The 19,056-nt window shown below is 34.4% G+C and overlaps 1 protein-coding gene across 1 annotated transcript; it reads right to left on the bottom strand.

Annotated features, from left to right (window-relative positions):
* Positions 1 to 5,879: 5,879 nt before the first annotated feature.
* LOC111401722 (zinc finger CCCH domain-containing protein 43) lies at positions 5,880 to 12,977 on the bottom strand. Its single transcript, XM_023029589.1, has 6 exons — positions 11,885 to 12,977; positions 10,658 to 10,723; positions 8,055 to 8,177; positions 7,404 to 7,679; positions 6,458 to 6,736; positions 5,880 to 6,372 (listed from the first exon to the last, which is right to left on the bottom strand). The coding sequence occupies exons 1-6, from the start codon at positions 12,680 to 12,682 to the stop codon at positions 6,244 to 6,246; spliced, it is 1,671 nt and encodes a 556-aa protein (XP_022885357.1). The 5' UTR covers positions 12,683 to 12,977; the 3' UTR covers positions 5,880 to 6,243.
* Between the last annotated feature and the right edge of the window lie 6,079 nt (positions 12,978 to 19,056).

Below are 19,056 nucleotides of genomic sequence, written 5' to 3'. Positions count from 1 at the left end.
GAAGGTGATTGAAAGACCACACCTCGTCTATGAAAACTTGGTGCGGGAATTCTATGCAAATTTCAATGCTGAAATAGACATACCGGGATCCGACCATCTATATCAGACTTGGGTTAGAGGCAAATGGATCATGTTTTCACCTGAGGTAATACATGACTACTATCATCTCACCTAGGCAAATGTAGTCCCAATCCCGCACGATTTCAACTGGGTTGAAGTGGCTGAAGTTTTATTGGGACGGGAAAATGCTTGGCCGCTCCCTACCGCTGATTGGTATCAGATTGACCTCATTTCGTCTATCACCATCCTTTGGTTATTCATCTGCCACAATATCGAGCCGATCTCCCATTGGACGACATTCACCGATCAGAAGGCAAGCTTTATTTACCACTTAGTTCGGGGCACAAAATTGACTTGGCCACATATATTTACAATTAGATACACATTATAGGTGCATGGGGTGACAGGCACACATCACTGATATTCCCGAGCCTGATAAGTGAAATTTGTAGAGCAGCTGGCATACAAGTTCAGCCAGGGGAGGCACCGAAGAAACCTAGTCCTTTTATCAAACACCTCACACTTGAGGCCCAGGATCGTGCCCGGATTAAACATCAGCAGAAATTGGAAAACGAGTGCCGGCGACAGCAACAGGGTACAGAGGGACAAGAAGCTGCGGACTTTGAAATGCCACAAGGTCCACCACCACCAGTTGACGTAGACACCCAGTTATTGCAGCAAATGTTTGACACTATGATTGGACACGACCGAGACATGCAGCAGCTTCAGCAAGCCTTTGGGGCACTGACTACCACAATGCAGCAGGTGCAGACAGATATGGCATCTGCACGAAACTTCGCATCCACTGCCAGCAGTGAATCCATCGTAGCACGCCGACAGATGAGTACCTTTGATGGGCGTCTGGGCTTGTACGTTAGCCGGATGGATGGTATACAGTGGCGGGTGAACGAGTCTTGGGACCGCCTAGGGAATTTGGAGACGAAGGTTCAGGCCATGCAGATGGAACAGACCCAGCAGTCGACCTTGTTGAGGGAGATCTTGTCTCGCCTTCTCTTTCCTCCTGGCAATGATGATACCGGGCCCCACTTTCCTTTCCAACCACCATTTTGATCAGGGGAGTATAGTTTATCCCATTTTGATTCTTCATCTTCAGTTTGTCTTTAAAAATTATGTCATTAATCTTTTGTTAATCTTACATTGAGGACAATGTATTAACTAAGTTTGAGAGGGTGACATAATTTATTTCACATCTTTATATATGTTCATCATTACTTTATTTATTTATTTATTATTGCATGCATGATGAATGAAAAAAAAAATTGCATTCTATTCAGTCTGTTTTAATTCTCTTCATGCATGCTTGTGTGGGCTTAATAACCTCGTTCGCTATGATGTCATTATTGGACTAGTTGAAACTGCAAAATTTTGGATTTGGTGTTAATTAGACTAACTGATACTTGTTGATGCAACACTTGACACTATCTATGCACGTTATTCATGCTTGACATGTTAGGTGAATGAATGGATTTTGAGCGTAAAGTAAAAAACAAAAACAAAAAATAAATGATAACCCTCTATTGAGTTAACCCATAAACTACCTAAAGACAGTTTGGTGATAGTTGAGCTATTATAGGAAAGCATTGAGATGAATGGAGGCTTCGTGCATGAAATTTATTGTGTGGATTGCCTAGTCCAGTGGGGATGAAGATTAGGTGAAAATTTTAAATTAGGGGTTGGTTTTGGAAACTAAATGTCTAGAACAATAAGGGCATAAAATAAATTTGAGCGAATAAGACACTTCTTTTCATGCATTTATGACTCGAGCAAGTAAGCCTGTAAGGATATTTCAAAATCTGGTGCCCTAAGGTCAACAGGCTTGGGAATCACCGGCCTAAAGCTCACTAAAAAGGTCGTATAGAAAGCAAGAGGGAAAGAGGTTAATAAAAAGTCATCTGATCGAACCTTTATAACTCGAGCAAGTAAGCCTGCAAGGGTTTAAAACCTGGTGCCCTAAAACCAACTGGTTTGGGAGTCATCGGCCTAAAGCTCGCTAACAGAGTTATATAGAAAGCAAATGAGAAGATGATATATATATATATAAAGAGAGACAATAACATGAAGAAGAGCCCTTAGACATTTGGTTGAGGAAACTATACCTTTGAGGCGAGGCAAGTAACCTATTTTTAATCTTGAATGTCAAAGCAATCAAATTTGGGGGAGCTTTCACTTATTGAAATGTAAACTTGTGATAGTGAGATTAATCCAAACTACGAGAGGGAGAGGACTACAGCTATGTAAACTCCTAATTTTAAAACACAACCTCGGGATAATTCAGTGAAAAGAATAAGTTTGGGGGGTTGTGCATCTCTCGAGCGAGCAAGGATACTTTTGACCACTTGGGGTCAGGACTCAAACTCATCATGAACCCAATATGTTAGCATGAATTTACACACACACATCAAGTATGATTTGACAGGTAGAGGTTGATGTCATGTTTGCACAGATAAATTTTTAAATACTCAGCCCAATCCTAAGCCACAACAGGATATTAAGCCATGTTTGTTCATAATTAAGTCACTATCTTATTTGAGGACAAACAATAATTCAAATTTGGGGAGTTTGATAAGTGTGTTTTTACACACTTATTTAGGTCACAAACATGACTTAAATATGAGCAAAATGATTGAATTGTGACTTAATCTTGTACAATTGTGGATTGTAGGAAACAACGATGAACATGGTGAAATTCAGGAGAAAGACGCGAAAAAGGACTAAAGTGACGCAAAGTGAGAATTCAGGAACCAAAAGTGCAAATATCCAGAAGTTGACTCGATGAACAAATCGAGAAATCAATTAAGCTAATTGCCAAATTCACGATTCCGTGGGGTGATGAAATGAAAAGAATGAAGAGAAGATACTAAGAAGTGAAGGATGCAAGTTGGAGGACCAAAATGCAATTTCTCCATAGTAGATAATACTATGCGACCGCATAGTATTATCTTCTATGCGGTCGCATAGTACCATACCGAAACAAAATAAGGGTGGAAAATTCCTTCTATGCGACTGCATAGGATTACTCTATGCGGTCGCATAGAACAAAAGGTTGAAGAAAATTTTGGTTTCCTTTTTCTTCCGAAACTCTTATGGAAACAAAACTTTAGGGTTCTATAAATACAAAAATTCGACCAGAACGAAGGGAACGCCGTTTGTACATGTTTTTGGGAGATTTTGAAGAACAAACAAGGGAGAAAACAAGAGAAAAACACCGCGCCACTTGAAAATCGGAGCGAATATTGATTCGGGTGATGTCGTTTCTTCAAATACTTTTAAGTTTTGTTCTTTTTAACATGTTAGGATAAATTTATTACTACTAGGAGATCGATGAACCTTGTAATACCACGTTTAATTATTGGTTTGGATTTTTGACGTATGTAAACACTAATTCCGAAATTGATTGATTTATTTCATTTTTATTGTCATATAATTATTATGCACGTGATTATATGAATGTGGTGACCTATTTTATGCATTCGAAAGAAGGAAAATAGGTTCGACATAGGATAAATCATCATAGGGTCCGATAGAGGATAGAAACATACCTCTATGCCTTGTGTGAATTAATTGATATTCGTGAAATATAATGCATGTCGGTATATTAGTATTCGTCATAGAAATATAGTCGAATCATATATTGGGATAGGTTTGGCATTGCTCGAGAGAGATTGCTTAATTAAAATAGGAATATCGATTCATCTTTTATGGAATTGGGTGTCAAATTTGCATAAATAACTATTGAACGAGTATTGCTTGGGGATTCGTGATCCTAGTGAGTTAGAACATTCATTAATTTTATAAAAAATTTAAGTTAAATTGCATCCAATTTACTTTGAACTTAGTATAATCCTTAGTCAATAATTGCATCAATGATTCCAGTCTGTTAGTTAAATTATAAGAACGCAATTTGCTTGTCGTGTTTCGGTTAAGGTCATATTAGATTAATTTGAACTAACTCAATCCTCGTGGGATCGATACTTGGACTTATAGTCCATTTTACTACTTGTTAACGAATCGTACACTTGCGGTGGGTTTTGATTCAAAACAAATAATTTCGCGAACAATGCACTAAACAACAATGAACTTTTTTTCTTTTCCTTCTAATTGTTCACCCGGTTATTCTAATTATGTTCGTGACTTGGGAAGACTATGGCATGGAGCTTAGGGCTTTGGGATTCCGTAAAGGAGTTTGCTCGAATGTATGATCTTGGAATGGGTATAATTATATTCTCCACTATAATCGAGTTTTATCATAGTATCCCATAATTTATTTTCCATATTTTCCGTCCACATTGGTAGGTAGTTGAGGAAAACGTGGCAACTTGAAATCATGATTTTGAACACTTTTGTACAAAAATTTTCCTGCAATCTTAATCCTGAGAAACAAATCTAAGTTGTCTACGGAAATGAGGCATTCCTTGTATATTATGGTCTGGTGACAAATACTAGACTTCTTGTCTTGTACTTGATACAGGTTCTATAAGTCATCTATATGTGTGTTGTCTTGTAAAATCTTAAAATATAACGAATTTGAATAAAAGCTCGAATGACAAAAGACTGGTTCAGTTGGCACCGTTAGACCTGATTTGCATAGTAGGGTTTACAATATTTGGGTATATTTCATTCTCGATAGCTTGTATTTTCACTTTATAGTCAATTGCGTAACTGTATATCAATTTTAGTTATTGGGTAACTTAACTTTAATATTAGGGTCCGTTTGATTACAAAAGTGAAATTTGGATAGAAAGAAAACGAATTCCAGGGAAATGAATTGATGGGAAATTGTTTTCTTGGGAATTGTAAATTATTGTGTTTAATTAATATAATTTTTCACGTGAAAAATGTTTAATTAAAGTTTTTTTTTATGTCCGTTTGGCTTTGTTTTACATGAAAATTGTCAATTAAAGGGATAGAATTTACTGGTATTGGGAATGAAATTTGTTTCCATTGTCAAAACCAAATAAAAAAAAATTCAAGAAAAATCTATCTTTGGGTGTTCGTTTAGCCTTATTTTACATGAAAATTGTCAATTAAAGGGAAATATTTTTTTACAATAAATTTTAGAATTTGTTTCCACTGCCAAAAAAAAAATGTGCTACAATAAACCGGGAAAACCAATTTGGTTTTCCTTCAAGACAAATAAAACTTCAATTCCCAAGAAAAGTTAGAAAATGTAATTCCATGGGAAAAAAATGGTATCAAACACCCTTAAAACTCAAAGTTGGAATTGATTTTCCACTTTTCTTATAAAATTTTGGCCTGTCAAGTGGTGCCCTGTTTCAATATGGTAATTGCAATTGAGTTTACATTTTAATTTCATCCAATGAATGCAACTTTGTGAAATTCCATTGATAATAATTGATGATACGACATTTAATAAAATGATGATTATAAAATATAACGGTAGTATATATAAAATAAGTATAATTTCATTGAAATAAATGTCATACATCATCTATTGACTAAAATGTCATAAATTTCCTTCGGTTTAATAAATAAATTAGATGAAATTACCTAATCAAAATCTAATTAAAATTTTATCATCTGATTAAATAAAATTAAAGCACAATTATTTGATTGAACTGGAGAGTAATATTACTGCGAATGAAATTTACCCACAAGATTTCATCCGTTTCCTTGTACTTAGTACAAGGTGCTGTGTGTTTCCTGCGTATAAATTCCTTAGCAGTTACCCACTAGTGAATCTCTGCTGTCCTGATGCCAATTCTACTAGAACTCAAGAATGCCCATTCAAAATTTAATGACATGTTTGGTAAAGAGAATTGGATAAAAATTATAATTAAAAAAAAAAATGATACCGTCCATTTTTAAACTCGTATTGCCAACCAAACATGCGCAGGGGAATGACAATCAAATAAAGAAGGAAATCATCACCAAAACCGCGCTCTATCCTGTAATCCTAGAAAGTACATAATATAATGACAATTCTATAAATAACACAGAACAATCATAAAACATAAACCCCCGTCTCTCTAACTCCTGTGGTTCAGATATATGCTGAAATCAAGCAGAAACTTCGATAGTTAGTTCAACTGCTGGTCATTTTAGACTAGAAACTAGAGGAAATGTAACGATAATCTTAAAATGCTACATTGAAGAACCAATTCCATTTCCTCTCAGAGTGATGATTCACGCCCCATCAGGAGTTCAAGAGTTGAATGGAGGCCGTTCATAAGGTGGCTGTGAGACAGCAAAGTTAGCAGGATGATCGAATTTGCAACCGGGTCCATACTTGCAAATTCCATACTGATAGTAGCGTGTACAAATGGGCTGATCCTGCATTACGAAGATCTCCATTCTTCACATATTACATAAATATTGTAATTACATACTCTATGAACTTGTAGACAAATAAACTTACGGGTCTAAGGGGAAGGCCTTTGTCATTTAGAGAAAATTGGTTTGCTTTTGGCTTCGATATGCGTCTCTTTGGATGGTGAAATTTGCAATTCGACTTATATTTGCAATCTCCAGTTTTTAAGAAGAAACTGCATTCTGGTTCGCCAGGACGCTCCGGATAGTCTTCGGTTACCATCTCCTGTTGATGTTGAATTGGGAAGTTCATAGAAGTCGGTATCTTGTTCATGGAAAATGCTGGAGGTGTAGGTAAGCTCCTCTCTGATGTTGGGTACGGTGCAGCCTCAATTAACCCAAAAAGAAAAGGAACAAATGAGAGCAGAAGCAGCATTGATAAGTGACACTTTGAAGTGAAATTAACTTATTGGCCAGTAAACTTCGTGTAGAATAGTGTGGTAACGTGATACGGGGAGGGCAACAGTGGTAAAGGATAGATGAAAGCATCACTTACAAGTGTGTTGCAATTAACAATCAAATCTCCGATGTCAAATATTGTTTTCATTATGTCAACTGTATAAGTTATCTAGTTGCAGGTTAAAAACGCATCAGGACATATGGACAAAATAGAAGTGACACAATCTCTTAATACTCACTATCACATAAGTTGAATACAACAAGTAGCAGCTAAGCTTTATTCCCTGGAGTCTGATACGTGAATATTTTTTCTCTATTCTGGTTCATTACTACGTACAATGGAAAGTCCAAAGCAACTTGCTCTTCGCAACCACCACATGTGTTAATTTTCGGTCTACTTCTGTCTCTAACATGTTTTACTGAGATCCAATAACAATTAGAAGAAGAAACAACTTTATGACTAATCTTGAAAATGTAGCCTACGAAAGAATATATATTCAAGTGCCACAAACATGCAACACAAAGAATTAAAAGAATACAATATCTACAACAATGATCCATAAAGTAATCTGAAACAATGAAAAGATAACAAACACCTGATATCCATTCCATTCTGGATTTGGAGAAGGTACAACTTGGGTTGTAGGAAGCATTGATGGTACAAAAAGTGCAGTTTCATTCGATGCCCTTGGTGAAGACCAGGAAGTGGTGGGTGAAGAGGAAAAAGCTTGTGGTGGAAGAGATCCACCATTGCTATATTCAAATGGGGAGTCACCTTCAGTCTCTTCCGTAGGTTCAGGATGATGAAACCTGCAGTTTGTTCCATACTTGCAGGAACCATGGCGCATGTAGTAGGGACAATTTGTTTCTCCCTGTGACGAAAAAATCATTTTTTTTTAACAGCAGACTAAATGATTTATAAATCACTAAAGAAATTTGTTTAGTTATGAAAACGATAGTTGGTTGAATGGGCTAAAAAGAATTCATGTAGCCTATCCCAAATTCATTAGGAATAAGCTTTAGTTTGTTGTTACTGCAGCACTGCTTTCAAATTAGGCTGGAATCTTGTTTCTTGTCTACAGAAAAAAGTTACGTCCAAATGTTTATTTTTTTCATCAAAAGTAATCACCTTTGTTCAATTAAATTAGAGAAAGCATCTATAGATTTGAATCCAACCAAACATTACTGAAAGAAAGTTTAAACTGAAATATATAAGAGAAATTTTGTACTGTACAAAGAGACTATACCGGTCGAATTGGCAGACCTAGAAAGTTGAACTCCAGAATAGGGGATGATATTGAACTTTTCCTTGTGCCATGATAGTATTTACAAGCCTTACCATACTTGCATCCCCCTGATGTCAGGTAATACTGCCAATAGTTCGAGTAGAAGTAGCATCAGATAAAACAGCTACCAGTGGTTAATCACAGAAGTTAAGCTTTAATAACACATCGCATCGAAGCAGTATCTAAATTGATTACAAAATTGGATATGAAGAGCTTTACTTTTTGAAAGGACAACATGCTTCGCCTTCAGGGGAAAAAACACCAAGGAAAACTAGGAAACCAGTACAGACAGGAGAAAAATGACAAAAACTGAAAAACCTTAGAAAATGAACATATTTGCACCTTTGTTATACCCATTGTCCAAAGACTCTTCAAAGTAAAAACGAAAAAGGAAAAATATTAAAGGCACGTCCAAAACAGAAAATAACAAAAGAAGCTCAAATTTAATACTTTAAACACACACGATATTGGATCAAAATCTTAGGCTGAAACTTAGTTCTTGTTTCTGCAACAATCTTTTAGTTGTATTTGAAGTGCTTAGCAGTATAGAAATCGCAAAACCTATCCCCACTCAATAGATCGATAGATTAGTTGTTGTGGAACCATATCATCTAAATGCTTGAGTTCTTAGAGATGAGAGAAATTTATTTAATTTATAATATATTAAAATATCACATTGATGGAGAATCATTTTTTTGACGATTTTAACCTCCCTATAATTCAATTATTTTAATAATACCTTACATTTCGTTTTTTGATATATAATAAATAGTATAAAATTATTGTCATTTATAAAATTGGTGTTATTAATTCTCAATTAATTAACACATTCACATTAATCTAAATTTAATGAATTTTCACTTTATGAATCTTGAATTACATGAATCTAGAGTTATTATAAATGAATTTATTCATATTCATGTATCTAGAAATTTTAATGGGTGTTTAAATTAATGTATTAACAATTAATTTTTATATATCTAATGTAATACAAAAAGATTGTTCATTTATAGTATTTCATCATTATAAAAAATTTGAATCATAAAAATTGAGTTTTGAAAGTACAATTTGAGTAAAATTTTCTTCTCTTAAATTTCTGTGCTAAATTTTATTTTCTTTAATTCGTCCGAGACTCATCACATTTTCCAACAAATTGATACCAAATATTACTTTTACATCACTTATAAAGTATTTTAGAATAATGTGCAATGCACGTTCAACTTTGACTAGCATTTATAAATATCTTCAACACCCACCACTCACATTCATGCCCTATTCATTCATCAAACAGTGTAACGAATTCACGTTGAACCGCCTCATTAAAAATTCAAGGTGTAAGGATGGACAAGAATTATTTGCTCATACTTATGTATTCAACATTTGTAAATGTTTTCATGGACAATGGGCTCATTAGGCAGGAATCATCTCTAACATTTATATAGGAGGACAGATATTCAGAAAGGCCATCGACTAAGTGATTGTGCTATTGCGGACAGGTTCGAGCTTGTCAAGGAGAGAGTTCCCTACTAAATTCTTACATTGGATTTTATTAAGTCAAAAGAGTTCATATATTTCAAGCCTCGAGAGAGACAACATTAGATGTTGAGATTTATTACATTGTCAAGCTTCAATTTGAATACTAGTTTCCGGAAGTATAGGTAAGAAACGATGCAGATAATATACTAAAGGATAATGCCAAATTTCAATTTGAAACATGAAGGATGTAGAGCATATGCGATGAAGCTTAGGCTGAAATTTATGCCAAGTTTTATGTCAGTAAAACAGCTATTATTTTATTATTTAGGAGATATTATGTCTTAGAGCCCTTAACTTATGTTCTCTTATATTCATCAAGGTTATGAGTAAAAATATTTTTGGAAAATTTCAGATCTAAGTTAAATTCTTGACCACGAATCTTCAGTTTGGAGTTTTGCTGCTATTTAAATTTTATTTGAAATTCTTAGTCTTAAAAATATTTCTATTCAAAGTCCTAGTTTTTTTTAGAAGTCTTTTAGATCTATAAATACTGTGAGAAAATTTAAGACTTCAGCGATTTTGCTCAACCTGTGTGGGTGATCCATTTTCTCTTCACTACCCACTTCATCTTTACTACTCTTCTTATTTGGTTATCTTTAATTCCAGCATCCAATTTTTCTTCTACTTTATTTAGACCTAGCCTCACTCAATTTTTATCAATAACAAACATACTTATTAGTTATCCCCAATAAAGCATTCAGGCATCCACTTATTTCATTCTTATATTTCAGAAGAGTAAGCAATAATGTCAAAATTAACTCCATTGGTCCATTTTTTGTTTACAATAGATATTCAAATATCGAGACATACTCTTATTTGCAGGGTTAGATTTTCTGCATTGATGCAAATAATTCCCAATTACATATGATTATTACGTCAAGATGATACTGAGAAGCAACCACAACAGGCAAATCTATATTATAGTGCATGTCGACAAAATTACCTAAAGGGAATAAGATCACAAGCATTCATAGATAAGTATATTTTATGACCAAAACCCAAAAGAGAACAACAAATTTGATAAAGACCTTGCATTCGATCTGTCCAGCCCTTTCTGGGTTTCCTTCCCCTCCATTTGGTCTCTCCTTAACATCCTTCAAAAGAAAATGGATAGATGAATAGAAGAAAATACAAAGTTAATGTAAACCTCAATATTTCCATGATTTCATAATAAATAACAATAATATGCTAAATTCCATAATAAGTGAGAAGATTTAATTAATCAATGAATGTTAACAACGTCATTATCTTTAGTTACAAAAACATGAATGTTAATGAAACAAATTCATTTTCAATTCATATATTGCAACAATGGAGAGGACACTAGTATGCAAAATATTTGAAACATTGTAGCATGCGCATCACAGACCATGTTTAGGGTATATAAAAACGAGATGCTGCAAGACAAGAAGGAATTTACCATAGCATTCGATCGATAATATAATATACAAACATGCAGATGTCTACAGATTTCATGATTCTTTAAAATTTACATTTATTGATATAAATTTTATCTTTAACTTCTGGAACAGTCAACAAACACACAATCCAATTGCAGATACTTTTACCAACTCAATCTCAAAAACACAGTTATTAAACGCAAAACTTATTGCAATCGGGGGCATTATCCAGTAAAAAGTGGTGTCATTATTTTCAGTGGCAAAAGAATCCATTTTTACCAATCTAGTATCTGAACACATATAATAAAGAGAAATCAAAATGAAGAAGAAGATTATACATCGTAAGCACTGAAAAAGCAACCACGTCTTACTACATTCTAAGAAATTCAACAACTTCTGATCAATCAAATGACACACATGCATGCACTCGAGACCACTTGTGTGAGCATGCATCTATATATATGCACTGGATTCTATCTTCCAATTACTCAAATCAACTCAGGTTATAAATGCTAAATATTTTATTGAAGTCTTACCGGCAATGACTTATCTAAGTCACTCGTTATTTTTTGTCAACTTCAATTACGAGCAAACCCTTATACCGAAAAATCACAATATCTAGACACGTTATGTCCAATCAATATATCAAGAAAACAAGACATTAAAGACACAGTATCTAGACATACCTTTCTATTCTGTTAAGTATTAACCAATTTATTCACAGAAAAATCACAGCTGCTTCATTCAATCAAAACAAACTGATGGAAAAAAAATTCGAAAGAGCAAATCCTTTTGCAAAAAACACTCATACTCTAATGCACAAGCTAATTTACGCATCTATAGGTATGTATAAACCTGATTCTTTCTTCCGGGACGGTGATTATACTTGCAACCTGATCCGAATTTACATGACCCTGTTTTCATATAAAACGAACAGTCCTCTGCATCGGGTCTCATCGGATACTGAGACCTCCTTGTTTTAAACTCACTATTCCCCCCTCCCTTCACCGTCACCTTCACCGGCTCCCCTTCTCCCTCCTCTTCATCACTACTCTCATTCTCGTCATAACCTTCATTTCTATCTTCCTCCTTCCAATTCTGCACACCATGACCATCTTTTTCTTCATCACGGTTCTCGTTTACCGTATATTCTACCTCTTTTTCTTCATCAGCATTCTCATTTTCCGTGGTCTTTACCTCATTCCCTTCCTTACAATCACCATTAAGCCCATGACTTTCCTCCTGGGCGGCCTCATTTTTCTTTTTTACCGTAAATTCTACATCTTTTTCTTCATCAGCATTCTCATTTTTCACGGTTTTTATCTCATTCCCTTCCTTAAAATCACCATTAAGCCCAGGACCTTTCTTCCAGGCCGCCTCAATTTCGGCCCGCTCCAAAGTCAGCTGATGAATCTCTCTCTCAATGGTATCCCTCAGTTTCACCTCTTCCTCTTCAACAGCCTTCTCCTTCACCTCTTCTTCAATACCCTTTGGTAAATCACTCCTCTCCACAGGGGCATTTTCGGAATCAGAAACATCCTTTACACCCCTCTGATCACTGGTCGGATCAATCGGAGTCGATTCTGGGTTCATAAGCCCTAACCCTAGATTTCCATTTTGGGGCTTTTCAATAACTGATGATGCTGAACCCATGGTGGTTCGTCCACATTTCAGTCTCGGATTAAACCGATATAAATTCTTTTTTCTTCTCAAAAAGAAAACTTTATTCCTTCGTAAAGATTAAAATAGATTTTTCTTTTTGCTATGGCGGAGCCGCGGAGGTCAGGGGCGTAGAGCGGCTGAGCTGGGTGAATGGAGACACTATTGCGTGACCGTCAGCCTGATTTATTGCCAGTCTATGTCTGAATAAATGTATACTATAAAATTCTCTCTGGCAAAAAATTATTGAGAAAAGAAATTTGATTCGTAATTTGACTTGACGGTGAAGGAACAAGGCTCGAACCCATTAAAATACCTTAAAATTAGAATCTTTTGAAAGAAAGTATGAAAAAAAAATTTATAAGGTAAAAATATTACCCCTGTTTAATTCACATTCTTTAAAAAAAAATATTTTTAAACAATATTTTGAAATTATTTCAATCACATATTCTTCAATAAAATAATATTACACACAAATTCAAAATTCTTTATTATTTTTTAACCACATATTTTCCATCAATATACTATTCAAAAATTCATTTTTATCAAAAGAATGAGACTCAAACAAGAGCTAAGACATTTGACTTCGTCCCTCGGGGACCGCAAAGCTACCACATTTTTTACATGATTATTTTTTAAGTAATTCAAAAATTTATTTATTGATTTTTTATTTTTATTTTTTTATATTTCTTAAGTGATGATGATTCATTTGAAAGCACCAGTCTCAAAATTTCACAGCTCACTTGAACTTTAGAATCTTGGCGTTTGATTTTTAGACTTTGATATTCTATTAAGGTTTCATCTTGAATGTCACCATATAAAACGAAATAGCTTAGATCCGGAAATTTTTCTATTAAGTCTCTTCAAGTTTGCAAGTCGCCCAGAATCTGAGCGAATGAAATGCCATACGGTCGCCCAGAGCTGTTACTCTATTCTCGCCCAAACCTTCAAATCGCCCAAGGTTTTAACAAACATAAAGCGTTGTGGTTATCAAGAAGTGCAGTTATCAAAACAGTTGTTAAAGCAACCCTATCACGTTCCACGATTCAAGAAATTCAATCGAAAGCGGTTGAACGACGAAGAGTAATGGCAGCAGTTAAAAGAAGGCAGTTTTCATGACAAGTCGGCCATTACGAGGAAAGTGGGCAGTTATAGGACAATCAAGCGGTTTTTAGGCGGTTGATCACAAAGAGATCGTCCATGAAGTATAAAAGGGAGAAAAAACATAGAGCAAAGGACCGAATCAAAAACTCTCGAACAGAGAACATGTAATTTTAATTTCCTTAACTTTAGATTTAAACACTTTTCTTTCAGTAACTCGTGTGCTTGCGCCCCTTGAAGGCACATTGTTTTTAATTTCCAATTGTAAAGTCATCGCCAATAAAAGAACACCCCTTTTTGAGATTTTGTCTCAAGAGATTTGTCCCTTACACAATCGTCTAATCCCTTTTAATTGTTAGCGACTAACCCACGCGAAACAGAATCTATAAATAAGAAGAGCACGAACATGGAAAATGAGAAACCATCAGCTGTTAATGAACTAAAGAGCAATAAAAATAAAAGTGTTGTGATTCTTGGTTCAAGCATTATACGAAGTCACAAAAATTTACTACAACACCACCAACAACCTAGGAGAAGTATAGGCAGCGTTGCTCCTTGGAGCATAGCCCAGTGGTGCAAAAGACAGGAGTGAGGTTATCTCACGTCTTGATGGCAGCCACAGTGTGGGGGTTCGATTTCTGAGACATGGAATTAGATTCCTTATAAGCGCACTGTACAGACAGCTCTTGTTCTCTGGCCTGTTGGGGCACCTCCCGCGATTTACCTCTCTCACAAAGCTCTAGAGACAGGACAGTGGGAGCCCTCAAGATTGAGATTCAACCTTTTTTTTTTTTGAAGTATAGGCAGCGCACAAACAACACCCCCCCCTCCCACAACCCAAACACCAACAGGCACTACGCACCACAACCTAAGAGAAGAAGGCTCGAACCCATTAAAATACCTTAAAATTAGAATCTTTTGAAAGAAAGTATGAAAAAAAAATTTATAAGGTAAAAATATTACCCCTGTTTAATTCACATTCTTTAAAAAAAAATATTTTTAAACAATATTTTGAAATTATTTCAATCACATATTCTTCAATAAAATAATATTACACACAAATTCAAAATTCTTTATTATTTTTTAACCACATATTTTCCATCAATATACTATTCAAAAATTCATTTTTATCAAAAGAATGAGACTCAAACAAGGGCATTGTGTAAAATTAAAAAAATGACACAATGTATCCTTATTTTATAAAAAATTGTCACTTTTAAAAAAAGTGACACAATGCCACTTTTAAAAGTTTAATATCACTTTTTTATTAAAAATTACATATAATGTCACTTTTATTTTTAAAAAAATGATGTTTTTCACTAAAAAAAAGTGATAAAAATTCAAAAAAAAAGTGAAAATTTCTAGAAAAGGTGACAAAAATTCAAAGAATTGATAGAAAATTAAAAAAGTGGCGAATTTTAAAAAGTGACAAAATTCAAAAAAAAAAGTGACACAAACGCTCAAAAAGTGACGAAATTGAAAAAAGTGACAAACATTTGTTGAATAATTAGTATCTAATTTATTTTGTGAAGACTGTTGGTAGAAGTTTATAAATAATAACAATTTTGCAATCTATTTGTTTAATTTAAGATGAGAGCAGTAAAATTATTAAATTTCACACATTGATAACATTCATGTATTCACAGTATAGTTGATCGATCTCATATATAATCACATGATATATATATATATATATAGACAAATTAGTCAAATGCTTAATTCAATATGGAGTCATTAACACAACACAATTTAGTCAGAAGCTGCAGCAGAGGTTCCAAAAGTGCAACAGCTTTAGCTATGAGAATTACACACAAGGCCCATTTTTTGAGAGTCTAAAGAGAGGGAGCAAAGAGGCAGTGGCTCATACAATTTCATTTGGAAATCTAAAGGGCAATCTTGGTCTTTTAGAGTCGAAAGAGTTATTTCAACTACACACCAATCTGGTCGCCCAGAGCTGTTACTCTATTCTCGCCCAAACCTTCAAGTCGCCCAAGGTTTTAACAAACATAAAGCGTTGTGGTTATCAAGAAGTGCAGTTATCAAAACAGTTGTTAAAGCAACCCTATCACGTTCCACGATTCAAGAAATTCAATCGAAAGCGGTTGAACGACGAAGAGTAATGGCAGCAGTTAAAAGAAGGCAGTTTTCATGACAAGTCGGCCATTACGAGGAAAGTGGGCAGTTATAGGACAATCAAGCGGTTTTTAGGCGGTTGATCACAAAGAGATCGTCCATGAAGTATAAAAGGGAGAAAAAACATAGAGCAAAGGACCGAATCAAAAACTCTCGAACAGAGAACATGTAATTTTAATTTCCTTAGCTTTAGATTTAAACACTTTTCTTTCAGTAACTCGTGTGCTTGCGCCCCTTGAAGGCACATTGTTTTTAATTTCCAATTGTAAAGTCATCGCCAATAAAAGAACACCCCTTTTTGAGATTTTGTCTCAAGAGATTTGTCCCTTACACAATCGTCTAATCCCTTTTAATTGTTAGCGACTAACCCACGCGAAACAGAATCTATAAATAAGAAGAGCACGAACATGGAAAATGAGAAACCATCAGCTGTTAATGAACTAAAGAGCAATAAAAATAAAAGTGTTGTGATTCTTGGTTCAAGCATTATACGAAGTCACAAAAATTTACTACAACACCACCAACAACCTAGGAGAAGTATAGGCAGCGTTGCTCCTTGGAGCATAGCCCAGTGGTGCAAAAGACAGGAGTGAGGTTATCTCACGTCTTGATGGCAGCCACAGTGTGGGGGTTCGATTTCTGAGACATGGAATTAGATTCCTTATAAGCGCACTGTACAGACAGCTCTTGTTCTCTGGCCTGTTGGGGCACCTCCCGCGATTTACCTCTCTCACAAAGCTCTAGAGACGGGGCGGTGGGAGCCCTCAAGATTGAGATTCAACCTTTTTTATTTTTATTTTTTTATTTTTTTTAAAGTATAGGCAGCGCACAAACACCCCCCCCCCCCCTCCCCCTTCCTTCCCACAACAAAAACACCAACAGGCACTACGCACCACAACCTAAGAGAAGTAAAGGCGGCACACAACCGCACCACAATCTTAGCAGGTGGCGCTCAAACAGCAACAAGCAACGTCCAAACACACTTAAGAGAAATAGAGGCGACGTCGATTCCAAAGGCGAGTAAACGAAAAGGTCCTCAAGCTTGAAGGAAATACGAAACTGAGAAGGGCTTAGTTGGGGTTGTATATGCTTAGTTGGGGTTGTATATGATTTCTTTTAATCTCACATGGAAGTTACGGCTAATTAAGATAATAATAAATAAATTTGTAATTTAGGGTAGTAATCAATTCTCTTTGATTAGGGCCGTACTTAACCTAATTTCCTCTTAAAATTATAATACATTTTTATCCACTTCTTTTTAAATACATATTTTTTAATAAAATAATATTATACGTAAATTAAAAAAAATTCTTCTTTTATAAACTATGCATCCTTAAAATAAATAAAATAAAATAACACAAAACTCTAATCTAAAAATAATGTTCTCAAATAATAGGGGCCAATTGGAGGCAATTGCATAATTGTTCTGCAAATTGTGATGCCAATTTTTAGAGAAAAAAATTTCTTCTTTAAACTCCCTTTCAATTGTATATTTGATGAGAGTCACAATTTTTCAATTATTAATTTCATTATTTTTTTATCAAAATATATTAAAAATCTATTTTTTTAACCTAACCAAGCTGGAACGAAATATGAAGATTCATTGAATTGAAGTTTTACAGAAAATAAAGTTCTCAATTAAATTTTGCCTTTAATCTCAAGTAATTGTAGTTGCTCTCTCTCTCTCTCTCTCTCTAAATCTCAAATTTGAAAATTTCCTAAAATGATCCATGAACCTATTTAGCATTGCTTTTGTTGAGAAGTAAAAAAGAACTTTTGAGTTTTGAGACACAAAAGTTGCTTTTGAACCAATTTAATAACATTATTTTTCTAGTTAGAAGAATTTAAAGAGAAAACATATTAAATGTGACTTTCTCTAAAATCTAGTACAAAATAGAATCCTTTTGAAACAATATTAATTTTTAAACACAAATTATGATAATGAAGCTCTTCAACAAAAATAAAAAATGATGTTTTTCACTAAAAAAAAGTGATAAAAATTCAAAAAAAAAGTGAAAATTTCTAGAAAAGGTGACAAAAATTCAAAGAATTGATAGAAAATTAAAAAAGTGGCGAATTTTAAAAAGTGACAAAATTCAAAAAAAAAAGTGACACAAACGCTCAAAAAGTGACGAAATTGAAAAAAGTGACAAACATTTGTTGAATAATTAGTATCTAATTTATTTTGTGAAGACTGTTGGTAGAAGTTTATAAATAATAACAATTTTGCAATCTATTTGTTTAATTTAAGATGAGAGCGGTAAAATTATTAAATTTCACACATTGATAACATTCATGTATTCAGTATAGTAATGATCGATCTCATATATAATCACATGATATATATATATATATATAGACAAATTAGTCAAATGCTTAATTCAATATGGAGTCATTAACACAACACAATTTAGTCAGAAGCTGCAGCAGAGGTTCCAAAAGTGCAACAGCTTTAGCTATGAGAATTACACACAAGGCCCATTTTTTGAGAGTCTAAAGAGAGGGAGCAAAGAGGCAGTGGCTCATACAATTTCATTTGGAAATCTAAAGGGCAATCTTGGTCTTTTAGAGTCGAAAGAGTTATTTCAACTACACACCAATCTACAAGCACAAAGGAGTCGTCTAAATCTGAACTTCGTAAATGCTGATTGGAAAGGCCAAGATAGAAATCCTTGAGAAGCTAAACCATTGGAACATTACTCCTAAATTTGAATCTATAAATAAGAAGAGCACGAACATGGAAAATGAGAAGCCATCGGCTGTTAATGAACTAAAGAGCAATAAAAATAAAGGTGTTGTGGTTCTTGGTTCAAGCATTATACGAAGTCACAAAAATTTATCACAACACCACCCAGTGGCGGATTCAGCACCTGGCGAGCCCCAGCGGCCGCTCGTGCTGGATCCGCCGGAAGCTCTTTTTTTTTTTTATGTTGATGATAGGTGAAAGATTTATATTATATATCTAATAATTCACCTTCTTCCCAAAATCTCCTATAGCGTTGCTAGTTGAGACTTTCACTATCAAATATGAGGTCTCGGGTTCAATTTTTTCTTTAAAGCATTTTATAGTGCTATTTTCTTGATTCAACAAATTTTTCCTAAAACTAATGTAAGAGAAGGGATTCGAACCCTTA

The sequence above is a fragment of the Olea europaea genome, chromosome 10 (genome assembly GCF_002742605.1).
Source record: "Olea europaea var. sylvestris chromosome 10, O_europaea_v1, whole genome shotgun sequence".
In the NCBI taxonomy this organism is placed as follows: domain Eukaryota; kingdom Viridiplantae; phylum Streptophyta; class Magnoliopsida; order Lamiales; family Oleaceae; genus Olea; species Olea europaea.
Note: the sequence above shows the minus strand (reverse complement) of the source record. Positions and strands in the feature narration are given on the sequence as shown.

Coding starts and splice junctions, on each gene's coding strand:
- LOC111401722 (XM_023029589.1), bottom strand. CDS start 12,682: ATGGGTTCAGCATCATCAGTTATTGAAAAGCCCCAAAATGGAAATCTA. Junction 8,178..10,657: donor CTGGACAGATCGAATGCAAG/GTCTTTATCAAA, acceptor AACTATTGGCAG/TATTACCTGACATCAGGGGG. Junction 6,737..7,403: donor CAGAATGGAATGGATATCAG/GTGTTTGTTATC, acceptor GGGTTAATTGAG/GCTGCACCGTACCCAACATC.